The sequence below is a fragment of the Solanum stenotomum genome, chromosome 1 (genome assembly GCF_019186545.1).
Source record: "Solanum stenotomum isolate F172 chromosome 1, ASM1918654v1, whole genome shotgun sequence".
NCBI classification, from domain to species: domain Eukaryota; kingdom Viridiplantae; phylum Streptophyta; class Magnoliopsida; order Solanales; family Solanaceae; genus Solanum; species Solanum stenotomum.
In genome coordinates this window covers 22,725,722-22,744,676 of record NC_064282.1, presented here as the reverse complement: position 1 = coordinate 22,744,676, position 18,955 = coordinate 22,725,722, and the positions used below count along the sequence as shown (strand labels likewise).

Here is an 18,955-nt window from a genome sequence, read left to right as displayed (position 1 = left end):
ACCACAAAGCCACGCGTAAACTTCACTTGATGTTCCTCTTCCACCTCCACACATTTGTGACACAAGGCCCCAAATTCCCACCGAAAAAGCAACACTTTGAAGAACCGCTGTCCACGGCGTTCGCCGCCGTTCTTTTCACCGGAAACCACTCAAAATTTGCAAAAAATAAATACGATGTTGCGTGACGTGTCATCTTGCAATACATACAATTACGGTGATGCCCTTTACTGGGATTCCCGGTATGTTCAAGAAGCAGGTTCTTTTGATTGGTATCAACGTTACTCTGCTCTTCGCCCTTTTGTTCGCCATTGTGTTTCTACCTCTTCAAGGGTACTCATGGTTGGCTGTGGCAATGCTGGTAATCGTTATAATTGAGCTAAAAATGTGAACTTTTTGTGGGTTTTGATTCATTTCTGTTGATGTTTAGTTATTTTACTTGAAATTGAGCTGAAAAATTTGAACTTTTTGTGATTCTTCAAGGAATTTAGCTCTACTGAGTCCAATCTTTTATTGGGTTTGTCTGGTTTGAGCTTAAGGTTTTGTTTATTCTGTTACCGGATTGAGAAAATCGTTTTAATTTGACTCTGATGTTTAGATTTTCTTGTTTAGTGTGAGCTTAAAAATTGGCTTAATTTTTTTGTTTTTAAGTTGCTTTGTGTTGTAGCCGGATATTTGATTCTTTGATCTCTTTTTCTTGAGTTGAGGTCTATAGGAAACAATCTCTCTACCTCTAAGTTAGGGGTAAGGTCTTTGTACACTCTGACTCCTCAGACCTTACTTTGTCGGACTACACGGGGTATGTTGTTGTTGTAAATTTGAAATCTTTGATTTATTGCTTTGTTGATACATTATTATGTGTTTTTTGATGAAATTCATTTCAACCCCATGTTGATATTTCCTTGTTTAATATGAGCATAGGATTTGAATTTTCTTTCACGTTATCAGTTTGTTTGCATTGATCTTTTGTGAAGGGTTTTACGTGATGAGCTTTGTTTTGCGCCTGGTTTTCTGATGCTTCAAGAAATTCTTGAAGAGATTGTTGTTTTTTAGTTTTTAGTTTCAGATAGGAGGACCACTATTTGGAAAGGAGGCTTGTGGCAGGGTTTTCTTGCCTTTTTGAGCCTAAAGTTTTCATTTTTATTGATTTTAATGTTGTATGCGACCTGGATATGTGAAACTTGAAGAAATTTACCTCAATTTGCTCGAAGCCAAAGCTCTCTGTTAAATGCCTAATTATTTTATAACTATGAAATGTTACAATAATCACCTTTGACTGATTACAATCATGCTTTCTCTGGAAGTCTGGATATGATGTTCAATGTTATAGATTTAATGTTTTTACTGAGATTATAAAATCTTTTTTTTTTTGGTTCAGTGATGTCGGAGGATATGGTTAAGGATGGATATGAAGAAATAGTGAATGTTGATATATCAACAGTAGCTATTGATATGATGAAAAGGAAGTATGAGGACGTTCCACAGATGAAATGTATGGTACCTGAAGAGATTCTTAATTCTGATTTAGAAACCTTTTTCCAATTCTGGTGAGATAAATCTGTGTTATAAAGTTCTCCTAATGTGATTACCAGACTTGCAAATGGATGTCAGAGATATGAGCTTCTTTCCTGATGAATCATTTGACGCCGTCATTGATAAGGGTAATGCTATTGCCCTTTCTCATGTGCTATTTTTGGTTATTTTCCATTGACTTACTATCTTTTTTTCTCTGCATTCTGATCGTTTGTGGAATATCATCTGGTCATTAATGTAACAGGAACCCTTGATTCATTAATGGTTAGTTTTATCTTGCTCTCTCTCTCCAATTTTGTCAAATTTGTTGATGTGCTAACTGTTCTACACTCTTTCAGTGTGGTACCAATGCTCCGATGTGTGCTGCACAAATGCTGGGAGAAGTGAGCAGGTTGGTAATTTTATGGTGATTTATAATGTTATTTTGTAGTGATTCGTTATATTCACTTCTTTTCCTCCTTTGCTGTCTCAAAAATATTGTTCTTTTTGACGAGTAAGAACTTATGGCAATTGTGTTTTCATGTGTAGGCTTCTCAAAAATGGAGGTGTTTATATGTTGGTAACAAGAGGGCCAAAATTCCTACTTGAAACTTCTATACTATATTTTGAAACATCAAATAATTGTTGTTTTTTGCTCTGTGTAGATAACATATGGTGATCCTAGAGCAAGGATGCCTCATCTGAATCGATCAGTGTTTAACTGGAAAATTGAGTTATACATTATACGTAAGTTTTTGTTGCAAGGCATGCCAAAATTGTTCGGTCTAGTATATATGCTAGATTATTAAACTACATATGGTTTGCATGTGGTATCCTTTGTTAGGGATTTGTGAATTGTATTTAGGCTATGGTAAAGTCAATAGAAAGGCTTATTTGAGAACCTTTGCATGGATACTAGTTTTAAAATTTAAACCTGAACACATAGGCAGACATACATAGTTTTGTTTATTTCTTTTTGTTTTGGTTGGGTTTAGAAAGTTTAATACTACAATTAAAAGTTTTTCAATACATCAGTTGGATAGAAAATTAATGGATCCTATATTTGAGAAAGGAATATACTGGAAGGTAAAGAATGCTCTTTAGTTAAATTACTTGAAAAGTATAACTTTTGAAATAACTTGTACAATTTTCTGATAAGTACTTACTGTTTAGTGTAGCATACTTAAATGATGTCTTATAAACATCACAAAATTGTTATTAGGGTGTGTAATAGCAACCATAGCAGCTCACAAAAGTTCTAGATCTGGCCTTAAGATGCAATCATGTCTTACCTCTTGACTAAACAACAACAGACCCGTGTAATTGCACGAAGTTGGGTTTTGGGAGGGTGGTGTGTACACAGCCTTACCCCTACCTTGTAAAGGTAGAGAGGCTGTTTCCAATAGACTCTTTGCTCAAGTAAAACATATCAAAAGTTAAGTATGTAAAGCGAATACAGTAGCGAAGAAGCCATGTTAAACTGCGCCTTGTTGAGCAGCTATATCTTTTTAGTATTTTTTATATAGGGATCACATACGACCAATGAAATCTATTTAAGGCACGTTGACCAATTTTGCTAGCCATCTTTTTGCCTGAGCTTTTCTAACAGTTAATGGGACTGCATTCAGACTTAAACATTAGATCCTGGCATCAGTGCAAAACATTGCTTAGACTTATGCCCAAGCTTAAGCCCGCTAGCTGGACTTAAAACTACTATACTGATGTTAAGGCATGGTTTTAAGATTACTTTTGGTTTTCCTGTTTCTACATAGCGTGTCTCTGAGTCTTGCTATTCGACTCAATAATAGGCTAATAGCATACAGAAAGGGTGGAAAAGGAAGGGTGGAGGGAATGTAAGAAAAAAAATCTGAACTGAGCTCTCTGGACTTTCATCGTAGCTCGTGAGTTCATGACGGGGGATCCTTGACATGGTCAAACATGCAAGTGCAACACGAGTTCATGTACTACATTGTATTTGCAATTCGGGGTATTGCAAACCTGAGTTCATGTAATGTGGTAAGTTTTGATTCAGGAAGTACACATCTCGTATAATATGAATCACCAAGTTTAGAAATTTATCACATGTCAGGGGTTTGTGGAGATTAAAAGGAAAGATGTTAAATGGATTTATTAACTCGTGCAAGTGTTTAGTCATAATTTGTGATATGACAGTAGAATAGTGAAAGGATGTCATGGCAAGTTTAAAGAACATATATGTTTGGTGGTATATGTTTGTTTGAATTTTTAGAGGGAAGGAAAGATTTCAAGTTTTCCTGGACGCTGCATAAAACTTGTACAAATTTTAAGGGAGTTAAAATTGCATTAAGCACAGTTGTTCACTCTCAAATGCTCAATAATTACCATTTCTTAACAAAAAAGGAAAACTAATGAGTCGACTGTCTCAGCAAGTGATAACCATATCCATAATTTTTAGGGACAAGCTACAAGTTCCAAAACATGCGTTCTGACAAATTCAAGTATAAGGATAACATAGTACTTCAGTTATATCTTTCTGAACACACATTTTAGTCAAAAGGATAAGTCAAGCTCATGTCTATCTCAAAACTATTAAGTTTCTCCATTTCTTTTCTCTTGTACTCTTTATTCAAACGGTTTTATAGTTCTCTTATGATCAAGGGACTATACTTTCAATCTATCTATGTGCTGCCTCATCCTTTTGTATAAGGATAGAAACTCTGGTACTGGAATAAAGTAAGTTTAGTGCCAAGTGAAAGGAGGATTTTATGTATTTTCTTACATCTTTTGATAATATGCATCACGAGTCAAAACATGCTTTTAAACTTGCAATGAACAATTAGAATATGTTCAAACAAAGGAATCATACTTATACTCATAAATCATAATAGCTTACAACAAAATTTAGTTTGTCATGGTACTCATGAAAGGAATTTCAAGCATTTCATTGAAGCATATTATGTGCATATACACACTACAGGCTTGTCCGTCTATGGAATTCTACAAAGTCTTTCTTAAAGCGGTCCTAATACTTTGAAATATCATTATTCATCTCAAATCATGCTGGTTATGGAAAACTAAACTATATTCAAAGTTGCTTGCCTTAGGTCTTTAACTTTTCTTAACCTTGATACCTTGACTTATTTCTATATGATGCTCTCAGAATCTAATTATCTATTGAGAACCATTAAATATGGCAGTCTTTCATAAGATCTATCCTGTTTCAGTCTTGGTCACGTTTTTAGCCATGACATATCAGCCCATATATTACTTATGTCCATTTTTGGAGTAATAAGACGTAATTCTGATGAGTTCCCTTGGAATTCACAAAATATGCCATAAATTAGGATTGATTTTTACATTTACTGTATAGAAATCTTTTCTCTTCTCATTAGTATCCCCAATGAGTTTTCATTGAATTTATGCCTCCAAGTATCTATAAAAAATTGGACCCACAAAATTTGTATGCAAGAGGTTAAACAAACTCAAAGGACTAAAAAATACGATTCTCGACTTCTCATGTGATTGTATTAGGTCTGCTATGACTACAGCGGTTCAAATCCAAAGGAACGGAAGCCTGGTTTCAGGATTTCTACTGTAGTCACATTGGTTCTACTATGATCATAAATGGTTTAAAATGTTTACACTAATGAACTGCAACCGTGTGTATTCTACTTTGATTGAACTAGATCTTAGTATCTTACCATAGCCATGATAGCCACTGCTCTGCATACTCGCACAAAGCAAACCCGAAAGACCAAAAAATGTTTTATAAGGATCCAACCCCATGCACCCCGATATATAAGACTATACATTATATAATTAACCTTCTATCAAGAATGAATATCCTGGATTCTTTCTACTATATACTCCTAATACTTGGCTGCGTAAACTTGAAATGATTATTGATCTCTTCCGAGACTCGTTAGCTAAACTGTTTTTTTTTTTTAAAAAAAGAGACAGCTCTGCTTAATAATAAAAGTTTCTTAATTATTGTCCGAGTCCGATCTTGTTACTTATTTCTACCATCTTACTCCCATTTTGCAGCTAGACCGGGATTTCAAAAGCCTGGTGATCCCCCTTCTAATGTGAAGCCATGCTTGGAATCTATTCCCCTAACCGAGAAGGGCCTACTTCCGGAAGATTATATTATGGAAGATCCGGATTCTCATTTTATATACATCTGTACAAAAGTTGATGAATCAGTTGAGCTGAGCTACAAATCCACAGATCCTTTGACTGATGATTTACGATTGGAATCGCTAAGCCTCGGGAAGGATTGATTCTTCAAGTCTCGGTATTTCAAGTCGGCAGAAACCATGTATGTTTACTGAAGGATGTACTTTTATTATCTAGGCTTGTAGTGTATCTTCTTTTTATTGGGGATTCATACTTCAGAAAAAGAGACTGTTTTGGGGGTGGGAGATGGCAGGGGAGGATTTTGTTTGTCTTTTGTTTTTCCCTTTGTGTACTATTTTAGTAACGTGGTATTCGGGCTGGCTTGGGCGCCCATCCGCAGTTTCACCAGGAACTGTTACTTCCTCGGGCACATGTATTTGGTAACTCTGTCCAATGCCCACCAAGGTTGATACTGATGGGCAGAAATCATTGACCCCCCGTGATGTTTAGTCTTTTCTTACCTTTCCTTTTTTAGGGTGGGAACAGGTGATGGAGAATGGGAGGGGGCAAATTTTTTTTGCAGTGGTTCTGTCCAGAATTTTCAGCACTAGATGGAAGCCAGAATAAGTTACTCCCCGATGTCTCGGGCGTGCCACGAGCTTAGCTTGTTCTAGGTGGTTATGTTGTGAATCTAATAATAGACATCCTATAGTTGTTATCAGTATTTAAACAATTTTGTTTTATAATGTTGTGTCATGTCTGTAGCATAAAACTGGAATATTTGTTTCAGTTATTTTTACCTTATTTTGGTTTAGGCCTACTTGCAAGTCATTCTGGTTGGCTGGTTTTCAATGCTGTTATTTGTACCATGATTCTGTTGCATTATTTTGTATTGTATTGTATCGTATCGTATCTTATCCTTACTATATGGGGTTATTGTTTTGTTTCGTTGATTGCGATAATTTATGTTCTCTCTGCTATTGGATGAAAGGAAATTGACTTGGTTTGGAATTACTTTTTTTTTCTTTTTCTGTATGATAATTAAGATCTTAAAACTTAAAGCCATTTTTCTCTCGACACACAAAAGGCAATGTGGAAGATTAGTAAATCTGAGCAATTGCTATTACGTCCCTACAAGTGTTGATAGATAGATTAAGGGTGTGTTCGATATTTTCATGTTCGATTGGTCAGAAGTTTTAGAAATAGTTTATTTGGGAAAATGAATTGCTTGAATAAGGAAGATGATTTTCTTAATGAAAGTAGGAAAAGGAAGTAGCATTGTTTCCTCTTCACTCTATTCTCGTAGTTTTGTCTTAGATATATGGTTTAATTTATTTTTTTGTTTGGTTTCAATCTTTCGAAATTTCCTTCCAATAAGTAGTTGATAGCTGGGGCGGAGCTAGTTTTGAGATACGAGTTCAGTAATTTTAATTCAAATTTTATGTTTGTCTTGAATTAATTTTTTCAAAGAAATTCATTGAATAGGTATAATTACTCTCTTATACCAATAATATTGGGATGTCTAACAATACTTGTTCACCTTATGAAATTAATGGATAATGTTATACGGTTGTTTGGTAGAGTATATAAAAAATAATGTTAAATAGAGTGTATTAATGCATGTATTAGTTATGCTTGCGTTAATTATATATAAATTATTTTTATGCATTGTTTGGTTTGATGCATAAAAAATAGTATGTATTGCATTAAAAATTTTATTTGCTAATATACCTCCACTATTATGGTGGAAAAGATGTAAAAAAGGTTTTGAGGGATAATTGAGTCTTTAATTGAGTTAATGCATGTATTAAGACCATTGCATTGCTAATACTAGAAATCTATGGTATTAGTAATGCACACCTTAAAACACGATAAAGTATATACATAGATTAAAAAAGAGTACCAAACAAGATACATGCATTAAGACCATTGCATTGCTAATACTAGAAATCTATGGTATTAGTAATGCACACCTTAAAACACGATAAAGTATATACATAGATTAAAAAAGAGTACCAAACAAGATACTAGTAATACACAAGGCTAATACATGGGTAAAACTTATCCGTACCGGGTGTATACACTAATCCAATACATGCATGTCATGTGTTTAAATTTATAGTTCATTTTACTAAATCTTAATTAATTATCATGTGTTTTACTTCATTAAATCACACAATAATGAAAATTGCATTAGTTTGGTGTATACACCCGGTGCGGATAAGTTTTTCCCTAATACATGCATTTTTTTTCTAGTACACTCTACCAAACGACTCATTAGTTTCTAATTTACCCTTATCCCTAATTATAGTCATTTTTCTATTACATTTATTAAGACATTATATTTATTAAGGAAAAGGGTCAAAAATGCCCTCAAACTATGTGAAAGGAACAAAAAGGGCCTTCGTTTATAGTTTGACTCAAAAATGCCCTTATCGTCAATACTTTGGTTCAAAAATGCCCTTGCAGTCAATACTTTGGTCCAGAAATGCCTCTATAGTTACAAAATGGGTCAAAAATGCCCTTTTTTCGAATAAATATATTATTTTTTCTTTTTAAACACATTCTTCCTAATTAAAATATTATTAAGGAACACTATTCTTGTTTTCTTTCTTCTAAAATCACTTTAACAAATAAAAACGTAGAAAATATTTTCTTTCTTCTTAATCTCATTTTATCAATTAAAATATAATAACTTCATGTAGCCTTTCGACAGATAATATATGTCATATATATAAGATCATAGTAAGTCCATCATTAATTTATATTTATACAACAATAAAAAATAATGATAATAAAATAAGAACTATTTTTTTTTCTGAGTTGAAGTAAGATAAACATTTGTTAATTTAAAAAACATTATTAGAAAAAGAATGTGTTAAAAAGAAAATAATAGTATATTTATTTGGAAAATGAGCATTTTTGACCCATTAAATAACAATAAAGACATTTTTGGACCAATTAAAGTTGACGACAAGAGCATTTTTGGATCAAACTACAAACGGAGGACATTTTTGTTGCTTTCACATAGTTTAAGAGCATTTTTGAACCAAAGTATTGATGGTAAGGACATTGAGCCAAACTATAAACGGAAGATATTTTTATTCCTTTCACATAGTTTAAGGACATTTTTGACCCTTTTCCCTATTTATTATATTTAAAGAATGATATAGTAAAATTACTTTTTTATTTATAATCTCTCAAGAGGTATGAATAGTTAATAGAAAACACGTAGTATTATAGGACAAAAGAAGTATTAATTTAATACTCAATAATTTTAAACAATTAAAATCTCGAATCAATAAACTTTAAATTCAATTAAGTTTCCGAAAGGCGTAATAGAAAGTGAAACGTTTTAGGAACAATAATAGCAAAATCCAAAAGTAGAAGTATTTATGACAATCTCTCAAAACAAGAAAGAGAAGTCTGATCACAAAAAATAATACTCTACTATATTTGTTTCTAATTATTTATCCTTTTTTACTCGTTTATTTTGACAAACAAAAAAAAATTTAAAATTTTTTAACCTATTGCACCCTCAATTTATTTAGAGAGTTAATATTTAAAAAAAAAAACGTAAAACTTCTTTAATGAGTAAATTGATTTTGAAACTCTATCAATTAATAGAAATGAAATGATAAATTCAATATCTTAATTACTCCATTTAAAATAATAGGTGTGCTAAATAAAAAATGAATAAGCAATTAAGAGAAGAGATAGTAGTATAGGGATAAACCACTTTACCAAAAAATTGGTTTAGAAAATCAAATTCTATTTCTTTTTATTTCTCTTGGAAGAAATAAAATGACTTTTGCTTACCACTTCAATCCCAAATTAAATAAATTCCTCAATTCCAATTCCAGTTCCCTAACAATTTAGCTTTCAAATTGTTTGACTTAAGCTACTATTGTGAAAGTTAATCCGTTTAAATCTCGTACTACCTTTAATTGCATTTTAAAGGTATTCTTAACTTGATAAAATTTCTCTTAAAAAGTATATTAATCTGTTATCAAATGGATTGATTTGACTTTTCATAATTATTACTTTCTCTGGTTTGTATTATATAAAATATGAACCTTTTAGTTTTTATATTTAGTGTAAAATAACATCTTTTTTCATAATTAATAAGGTATTAATCTTTCTTTTTCTTCAAATTTATGCTTATTTGAATAAGTTGGTTTTTATATGACCAAGAAATCATATTAATTAAATATGTATGATTTAGTTTATGATAATTTAGTGAAAATACCTTTTTGCCTGTTAAGAGCGAATGAATTTTTAAGAGATGTGTCCAAACTAAAAATATTATTACAATATCGGAGAAAGTAAATAACCTTATTCACAAATAATTTTATGAGAAAGAAAAAAAACGAAATTTTAGGATTATTTTTGGGTGTGTGTAGGACCCGAACTTCATAACGCAACTTAATAACTTCAAGGGCTTGTTTGATTGCCATAATATAATAACATGTTAATTCTCAATGTAACAATTATTTAATGTACAAGTAATAATTATATAACGACAAATACAATGTGCCAATTTTTTAAAACTAAATACAATTATCAAATAATTAAATAAGCATTTCTTATATGAACAAGCATAACAAAGCTACGTGCATTATGAAGCACTACGTTTTTTGTTTTTTATTTTTGGTTTCCTACTCAGTGTTTGGAGTCCATATTGAAGCTCCCACTAAATTCGAATTAGGTACTGCAGAGGGCCATTTGAGTGTGACGCTTCCAACAGGATTTCTCCCATACCAGAACTAGAATCCGAAATTTTGGCTAAAGGTGGAGCAGTCTTACTACTACACCACAACACATTGATAACACTAAATATTAGGAGTACTACTTATAGGTATTTCAAAATACATGTTTTTCCTGTTTAAAATATGTCAAATAATTATAATTGGGTAACTAATATTGTATAGAATTAAAACTATATATTTTTTCTAAATTAATAAAAATTTCAACTACAAATTAAGATTTATTATCTTTGATTGAAAATAATGAAGGATACATATGTAACACAAAAGTTTTTTTTCAGTATTATAAATGATTTGTTTTCCTTCAAAAATATGAAATTATATATTTTTAACAAGCCATCCTTGCACAAATATTCTCATAACAAAACAAGAGTAGGTTCAGAAAAATCAATTGCAGTCCTTGATTCAACATTGATTAACTAATTATTAGATCAAACAAATAAGTCAAATTGTGTAATTAATATAAATAACTATAATTATACTTAAACTTAATTCTGATAAGGATTTTCTAACGCGTCCTAAATAAAAAATGTTTCAAAAATTATAAACGAACGTTTTTAAGAAATAATAAAATTGCATATTCCATAAATAAAGAAATACTTAACATATTATAGAGAGATTCCAATTAATAATAATCTAAATATAGCAAAAACCAAAAATGGAAGAAAATAAAATATAGCAACTTATGTAAACCCTTTTTAACAACTACCAAAAGTATCGGATTAAAAAAGGAAGAATTCTAACACCATAAAGATTAGTCAAGTCAAAGTATAAACAAATTTCACTGAAATTGTGAACTTTTTTTCTTAAAGTTTGCATATAATTCTGACACATATGGAAAAATTATCAAAGTTACAAAAATCAACAAAATAGAAAAAATAACCATGGAAATCACGGGCTACTCTACTCTTAATTTAAGAGATTTAAAGTTCGAGTTTTTAAATATGGAAAAATTCTTAATAGAAAGTGTTTTCTTTCAAATAGGACCCTACACAACATAAATTCAAAATGATCGACTCCAATATGAATACCACACTCTATTTATAGAAAGAATAAAATGAAAGATGAAACATATCAATAATTTGAAACTTTTTTAAGAACTTCCAAAATAATAATAAAATTATATATTAAAATTGCAATAGCACAAAAGAAATAATACCCTTGTTTTAAAGGAAAAAAAATAAAAATGATTATATAGGAATAATTTAAAATCAGTTGAACAACTTCTATTAAGAGATTGACGAGATTAGTAGAATTCTAACACCATAAAAATAGTAAGTTAACCAACTAATATATTTCCCCTTTTTCTTTTCCACACAAAAATCTTTCCTAAGATCCTATCTAACAATATTTTCCAAAGCTCACATATTCATTAATACTCCCTTTTGGGAAAATAAATAAATAAAAATTCCTTTATTGGAAATATATATAAAAAATTAATATGAAAACTAAAAATTTGTTTATTAATAATAAGAGCATTTTGACTATTATTATAGTATTATTTACTTTTTGATCTTTCAATCTTTTTAGTTCTTCTTAGATATATAATATCAGAATAGTAAGGGATAAAACTAATTCTTCTTGATGTTGTGAGACGATAAGTACTCCAATCAGTTCTTTTTACTCGTTCAACTTGTATTTTGTATTTATCTTAAGAAATCATTATTTGAGTGTTTACTTTACCAAAGTGTTTTAATACTTTAATTGATTTGAGAAATAATTACTTAATTAATAAAAACAAAACTTTCCCTACATATTAAAATGGACAAATATTAGAAAAATCTATTTTTAGTACAAGTAAAATAAAGGAAAAGAGTATACTATTACTAGAAAAAACCTATTTTTAATGAGAAAAAGGAAAGTTTGGAAGCCGAGAAAGTAGAGCCAAATGTAGGAAGAAGAGAGAGAAAAGAGGAGAGAGAAACAGAGTCATGCATAGAATTGGCCATGCAAATTTGCCGTTTCCAGAGTTTCGCCATTTGGGGACTTCAGGTCTCTCTAACTTCTCTTTCTCTTTATAGCAATTTTCTTTTCCTCTTTTTCTCTTCTTTTAGCATAACCAAAAACCCCTCTTCCTAATTTCTTCTTATTCCCAAAAAAAATCCCCAAAAAAACAGATACAGAAGGAAGAAATTAAAGAGGGGAGGAAAAAAATTCATCAAGACTTGTCTTTTGGTGTTTTTTCATATAATTTAAGGGGAAAGAAAAGATGGGTAGAGGGAAAATTGACATAAAATTGATTGAGAATGTAAATAATAGACAAGTAACATTTTCTAAGAGGCGTGCTGGCTTGTTGAAGAAAGCCGGGGAGCTTTCTGTTCTTTGTGATTCTGAAGTTGCTGTTATTATTTTCTCAAGTACTGGAAAGCTTTTTGAGTTTTCAAGTACTAGGTATGTTTTTGACTTCTTTTATAAATTTCAATTTGGGGATTTTTAGTTGTTGCATGTATCTAATCAGATTTGATTTTAGGGATCTGTTTATGGTTTGCATGTGGGTGTTACTGTTTCTTGTTTGTATCGTAGTGGCAATTAGTTCTCGATTCTGTTGGGTTACAGTCCAGATTTATATTATTCTGTTAGAATACTGTACTAGAAAGATGGGTTTTCATTTTTTTATGTATGCATGCTTCCATTGAGAAAAAAGTTTGGATTTTTAAAGGATGTCTAACTTTTAAGTTGTTTAGATATATACTTCCATGAAACTGTTCAAGTATTTTTAGTTCACATATTTGATTTTTGGTTGGTGAAGTATTCCCCATTGTGTATCTGTTGCAAAATTTCCAATTATGCTGCAAGAAAATTGTTTCTTGTAGCACCCAATGGTGTGGCCGGGTGGTAAATGAAGTGGGTTGAGCATATGAGGTCTTAGGTTCAAATTCCAACAGAGATAAAACACTAGGTTATTTCTCTCCATCTGTCCTAGCCTTGATGGATAGAGTTACCAATTACTGTCTTCCTCGGACACCACAGTTATCAAAAAAAATAAAAAAAATTCTTGTAAAAATGCTGATAATGCTTTTTATTACCAATTACTTGATGAATTTCTTCTTCCTTCTTCCCATTCCTGAGTTTTTGTTTGGTTTCTGATCGTCTTGAGTGCAATGCTGCTCGGGAGAGAACAAGATTATCATATACGTAGGGACATGCAATTTTGCATACTCTGTTTTTCTTTTAATGACTTATAAGGTAGTTGATTAATTCCTCAATATTGTTGTTAACAGGCTCATATCCGTGTATCCTAGGAAGAAATCTAATAAAACTTTCTCTAATTACAGATTTCAGATGATGCTATCTTTTACTATTTCTCTATTTGTTTTATTTTGAGGCAATTGAACTAGAATAATGAACTGGAAGTTTCTTATCTACTTCAATGTTTCATACTTTGTTCTGATTAATTGATCCCTCTCCTTTCCATACATTTTATGCCAAATCTAATGTTTCAGTCCTTCAAGAAGGTGCTTTTATACCAAAGAAAAGGGAAAGAAAGTCATCCTGAAATTTAGCTTTGATGTTGTATCTATTAGACTCTGGGATTATCTATGTTCCATGTGATTGTGATTGTAGCACAGTCGATCAAGTGCACCTAATCCCCAAACTGGTTGGCTATAGTAATCATTATAAGTTGTATAGAGCATTCATTGAGGGTAAACTATTTATACGTTGACTGTCAACCAATTACCATCTTTCTTTATTTGATTTGGTACTGGCTATTGTTTGCAAAGCTCAATAGGAAGAGTTGATTGTAGTAAATCTTGGGACTAACTTATGGTGTGCTTTCCTTCAGGGAAAGGGATACAAGGCATTGAATTTTAGTTTTCACATGCATATTGGATTATTGTAGGAAACGAGGCATATTAGGCCAGAAATGCATTTATTAATGCCTGGTTTGTCAGTAAGTAAATAGCAGGAACATTCAATAGTCTCAGTTGCGTTGCTTATGCACCCATGCAGATGGAAAGAGATATTCACATCTCAGAGAGCCAGAGGCTTTTCCTTCCAATCTGTTTCTTGCCTGAGTATAAGATGCTATCTGCGCTCTGTACTCATTGAACCTCAAATTAGTTGTCCCAATTATTTTTGAAACAGTAGCTCGGTTGTATAAGTGTTTTGTGCTATTATTTGTTGGATTTTTTTATGGGGTGGCGAGAAGTTGAATATGTGACTTTTGTGATTTTCTTGGGTACATGTAACACTTAAACGAATGAACCCACGGAAAGGGGCTAGACAGTTATTAAAGCTTTACTTTATTACGGAAGATGTGACTTTGATTAATTGTGGTTACTTATCTGTAATTTGGTGCACTAATTTTTGTTAAAATGCAGCATGAAACAGACGCTTTCGAGATACAACAGATGTGTAGCCTCAACAGACAATTCTGCCGAAGAAAAGAAGTCAGAGGTAGAAGATCTTCACCTGTTTTGTATGATTATGACTTGCTATAACAAATATGTATAATGCACTGTCCTTAGAATGAATATATTGAGTTCTGTTGCTCTTAATTTTATCCACAGAGGTGTGTTTCTTCTTATATAAGCACATTAACAAGAACTATAGCCAATAAGAGCTTTCTCACTTTTAGTTCTTTTTTGGTTTGGTGTGATCATGATTTTTGATCAATTGTATTATATCTGAGAGTTCTTTTCTAGGGGGAAGATAAACGTGGCTGGCTTTTCTGCAACCTCTAGTAGAAAATGCTTTAAAAAAGCACATTTTGGTTGCATTTTTGTATGAAGAATCATTTCTCCAAGTGCAAGGGTTTTTCAGATTTATTGTTCATATTCTAAGGCTACATAATTTTCTGTATTTTCCTCAATGGTTTTTCTTTCTTTGTGTTCAGAGGAACATGGGTATCCTTGGTAGGATTTTTGATGTTATAATCTCTTATTTTTCTTCACTTCATTAATAATTATGCAGGAGGTTTTCTGCCTCCTTTCCCTCAGTGCTCATAGAATGAACTGTGAGCAATTTTGCAGCACTCTAAAACTTTTCCCTACCACTGTCGATACTCGATACTATGTGAACTCTTCTCAGGTCAATTGGTGGACAATAGCATGTCCCATATTTTCTCGGTTAGTTGTCTCTCAGAGTAATATATGAAGATATTTTGTTCTAAATTGAAAAGATGTCCGCAGACTTTGTTTTGGTTTCTTTCTGGTGACTGCGTTATTTAATGAGATTAAAAGTCTAGATTGAAACTCATCAAATATATTTGGTTGGATCAGCGGTTAATTCTTGCTGGAATACATCAACAAAAGTTCCACCTTTCTGATAAAAATATAAACACATTACGAATCACTATCTAGAAAGTACGACATTTGTGTTTTCTACTTTTTGCTTTTAATGCAAATATATGAACTGGTTACTGGGAATCAAGTAGTTCAGCATGTTTTCCTTGAAGAACTCACAACATATGAACTTCAGTTGTCTGGCTTTCATCTCTATATGATACATATATGGAATTTTTTCTCTATTGAAGGACAAGATGCAATAAAGGAAAAGTTAAAGTAGGTAAAAGAGTTAAAAATTCGAATATCCATCTTCAGTCTGGAACACTTTTCATTGTTAATTAGTTGTCATAACTGATCGTAATTGGATTATTTTTCTTTTTCCTTTTGAGCGACGTCTTACCATCGTTAAGAGTCATTAATGACTAGTGTATTGCATTTGTTTGAACTCAGGTAGTCTTTGCTGCAGATAGAAAGGAGAAAATGTGTAATCACTTGAATTTTCTGTATTCACAGTGACAATGAATTACAAATGATTTGATGAGTTGGCCAACAGTCTCACCACAACCTTCCTCTCTTCTTGAAAAGATCAAATTTCATAAAAAAGCTTCATTTAAATTAATATACTGAGAGATGTAGCTTGCTAAATGATTTCAAAATTTCTGCAGTTTTTGCATTATTCAACAGGTGGCACGTGTGGTAACTCATTTTGTCCAGGATATAACTTTATCTTGATGTCTGATCTGTATGGAGTGATTTTTTTTTGATAAAAATGATTGTTTTTGCCCTTGAAAGTTTTACTATCTTGTGTATTATACACACTGACATGCAAAAATAGATGCATGTATTTGTTTCTACCATGGTGTGGAGGGTTGGGGTGTGTCTGAATACTTAATCGCATCTAAAACAGTCACCCATCTTTGGCTATGGGCGTAGAGGTTTCTGAATTTCTCTGTTGCTTTTTCCTTGAACAAGGACAACGAGCAGCCACAGTTGCAGCAGCAGACACATGTGCTGAAGCAGGAACAGAAAGAGGTGGACAGTCTTAAAGAAGAACTCGCAAAGCTCAAGACAAAACAACTGTATGGCTCTGTTAATTATGTGAATCGTTATTCAAGGATATTTAGAACTTGAACATGGTTTAAATTCATATATGTGATTGACTCTTATTTCAGGCGGTTGTTAGGCAAGGACCTTAATGGTATGGGTTTGAATGAACTACGACTTCTTGAACATCAACTAAATGAAGGACTATTAGCCATAAAGGAGAGAAAGGTGTGAAGTTTGCTTTCATAATTCACTTATTAGTGCCGTAAGACGTTGACAGCTTTTGGTTTTTTACCAAAATGTATCTTTCCCCCCTCCCCGATTTTCTGGAATGTGTCTATTTGTTGAATCTTGGAAATCTGAAGTATAGTACTCTACATTGTAGGAGGAATTGCTGATACAGCAACTAGATTATTCTAGGAAACAGGTAAACTACATCATACAGTTAAAATGTATAATGTATATATACTGACTATCTTTTTTCGCCAATGAAAGAAAGATTAGAAGTACAGTCTGAGCTTTCTTGACTCATGTTTTGCTGACTTTTCTTCTTGGGTGATTTCTATCAAGGAGGAGAGGTCTGCACTGGAGTGTGAGACCTTACGTAGACAGGCAAGAGACGCCTTCTCTTTTGTTTCTATCGCTTACACCCAATAACTCCCCTCTTTTATGTTTCAGGGCGGTTCCTTTCTGACACAATTGCTTTTGCCATCTCATGAGCTACAGGTAGAAGAGCTCCGAGGGTTATTTCCTTTAAGTGCTAGTTTACCGCCACCTTTTCTTGAATATGATCGTCCATTGGAAAAGAAGTATTCAATTTTAAAAGAGAGTAAGGAGAGTCTGGATTCGGACACTGCATGTGAAGATGGAGTAGATGATGAAGATTCCAACACAACTTTGCAACTGGGGTATTATTATTATTATTATCTTCTTGGAGTTACTTTTCTTGCTTCTTATGTACATGTTTTACTGGCTAAATATGTCATGTGTGCTGTCACCACCTAAAAGCTCCAACTTAAAAACATAGTGACAAAAGTTTTGCAGGTGTCCTTTTAGCAAAATTCTTGGCATTTATATAAACTTTCTTTATGTGCAATTGATTCTGACTGTCCTTTGCATAATGTGTTACTTAGGCTTCCAACTATTTGTCGAAAGAGAAAGAGAACTGAGCAGGAATCTCCTTCAAGCAATTCAGAGAATCAAGTTGGCTCAAAGTGACCATTGTCTTTCGGGACTCGTCCCCTCTTTTGTAACTTGTTAGGCACATGTCAGGTCAAATGATATTGAACCAGTTTTCATGTTTGAAACAGGTTCATCTAGACCAGTGGTTTTGTCAGGGACTTAATGATCCCTTAGATGGCTTAAGTAAGATGAATATGCTGGTTTAATTTTGATTTTGGACAATATCTTTGGACAGTGTATTTTAAAATGGAGAGTAGATAAGTTAAGCTCTCCATTTTACTGATTATGGTGCCTAGAGCCATTCACACCTCCCTCTCATTGCTTTGTGTTTTCAATGTTTAGCCTTTCACTAAGGATGAACAGCCTTATACAGCCTGAATCTGAATCCTTTAGTCAGGTCAGTGAGTTTCGAATATCTGATAGTTAAATAAAGATGATATAAGACCAAACATCAAAGTTTATACATACGACTTTCAATACTTTTACAGTGATAAATCTTTTCACAACCAGTTTATACATGTCCAAATTTACAAAAGAATTCACTTGCTATTTCTACTTTCTAGTGTGCTTAAGGCAATCGAGGAATTTGCCTCGTTCAGCTAAAACTTGTGAGAACAGATCATTTGTTTTCTTCCCAATTTTCTGCATCAATTCTTCTAAATCCTCCAATCTTCTCTTCAGTTCAATGGCAAATTCATCAACATTACCATTAGCCACTGCTTCTTTCAAACCAGTTATCACTTCATTTATCTCCTTCACCTCTCTCGAAACACCGCAATTTTCTGCAATTTCACTTGCTAATATAGTATCCCAGCCTCTGATCAAAGAATCATCAAACAATCCAGCTGATTTCCTCAGTTCCAGATAGGGTTTATCACTACTGCATATTCCAGATAACAAAACCCCGAAAATCCACGAAGAAACGCTCATCAGGATCCACAAAGATCGACGAACGATCAAATCTTTTCCACTGCAAGGACTTTCTTCATTCTCTGTTATCATCTTCCTTTCAACTTTCAATTCCTTGCCAAGATCATAAGGCTGAATCTCATTTAAATGTTCTAAAGCCGCCAACGGATCGGAATTTTTTCCAATTAAGCTCAATCCATGAGAGATGCTAAGCTTAGCATG

General features: G+C 32.5%; 2 protein-coding genes across 5 annotated transcripts; both read left to right on the top strand.

Moving 5' to 3' along the window:
* On the top strand, positions 1-6,400 carry LOC125850221 (uncharacterized). Of its 2 annotated transcripts, none has more exons than XM_049530096.1 (8): positions 1-358; positions 1,376-1,489; positions 1,590-1,658; positions 1,775-1,794; positions 1,869-1,921; positions 2,059-2,089; positions 2,175-2,256; positions 5,533-6,400. In XM_049530096.1, the coding sequence occupies exons 1-8, from the start codon at positions 175-177 to the stop codon at positions 5,766-5,768; spliced, it is 789 nt and encodes a 262-aa protein (XP_049386053.1). In that variant the 5' UTR covers positions 1-174; the 3' UTR covers positions 5,769-6,400. The 2 variants fall into 2 exon arrangements, with proteins under 2 accessions (XP_049386053.1, XP_049386047.1); XM_049530090.1 differs by having other exon boundaries at positions 54-358; positions 2,175-2,260; positions 5,537-6,400.
* A 6,041-nt stretch (positions 6,401-12,441) lies between these two features.
* LOC125874458 (agamous-like MADS-box protein AGL15) lies at positions 12,442-18,112 on the top strand. Of its 3 annotated transcripts, none has more exons than XM_049555366.1 (8): positions 12,442-12,761; positions 14,693-14,768; positions 16,571-16,677; positions 16,771-16,870; positions 17,028-17,069; positions 17,213-17,254; positions 17,369-17,550; positions 17,776-18,112. In XM_049555366.1, the coding sequence occupies exons 1-8, from the start codon at positions 12,580-12,582 to the stop codon at positions 17,858-17,860; spliced, it is 816 nt and encodes a 271-aa protein (XP_049411323.1). In that variant the 5' UTR covers positions 12,442-12,579; the 3' UTR covers positions 17,861-18,112. The 3 variants fall into 3 exon arrangements, with proteins under 3 accessions (XP_049411323.1, XP_049411311.1, XP_049411319.1); XM_049555354.1 differs by having other exon boundaries at positions 17,321-17,550; positions 17,776-18,043; XM_049555362.1 differs by lacking the exon at positions 17,213-17,254 and having other exon boundaries at positions 17,321-17,550; positions 17,776-18,044.
* Positions 18,113-18,955: the final 843 nt, after the last annotated feature.

Bases quoted from the DNA above. Each gene is read 5' to 3' on its own strand.
- LOC125850221 (XM_049530096.1), top strand. From the start codon at position 175: ATGTTGCGTGACGTGTCATCTTGCAATACATACAATTACGGTGATGCC. The intron at 1,490-1,589 runs GTATGGTACCTG...TGTGATTACCAG, and splicing joins GGACGTTCCACAGATGAAAT to ACTTGCAAATGGATGTCAGA. The intron at 1,922-2,058 runs GTTGGTAATTTT...TTTCATGTGTAG, and splicing joins ATGCTGGGAGAAGTGAGCAG to GCTTCTCAAAAATGGAGGTG.
- LOC125874458 (XM_049555354.1), top strand. From the start codon at position 12,580: ATGGGTAGAGGGAAAATTGACATAAAATTGATTGAGAATGTAAATAAT. The intron at 12,762-14,692 runs GTATGTTTTTGA...GTTAAAATGCAG, and splicing joins TTTGAGTTTTCAAGTACTAG to CATGAAACAGACGCTTTCGA. The intron at 16,871-17,027 runs GTGTGAAGTTTG...TCTACATTGTAG, and splicing joins TAGCCATAAAGGAGAGAAAG to GAGGAATTGCTGATACAGCA.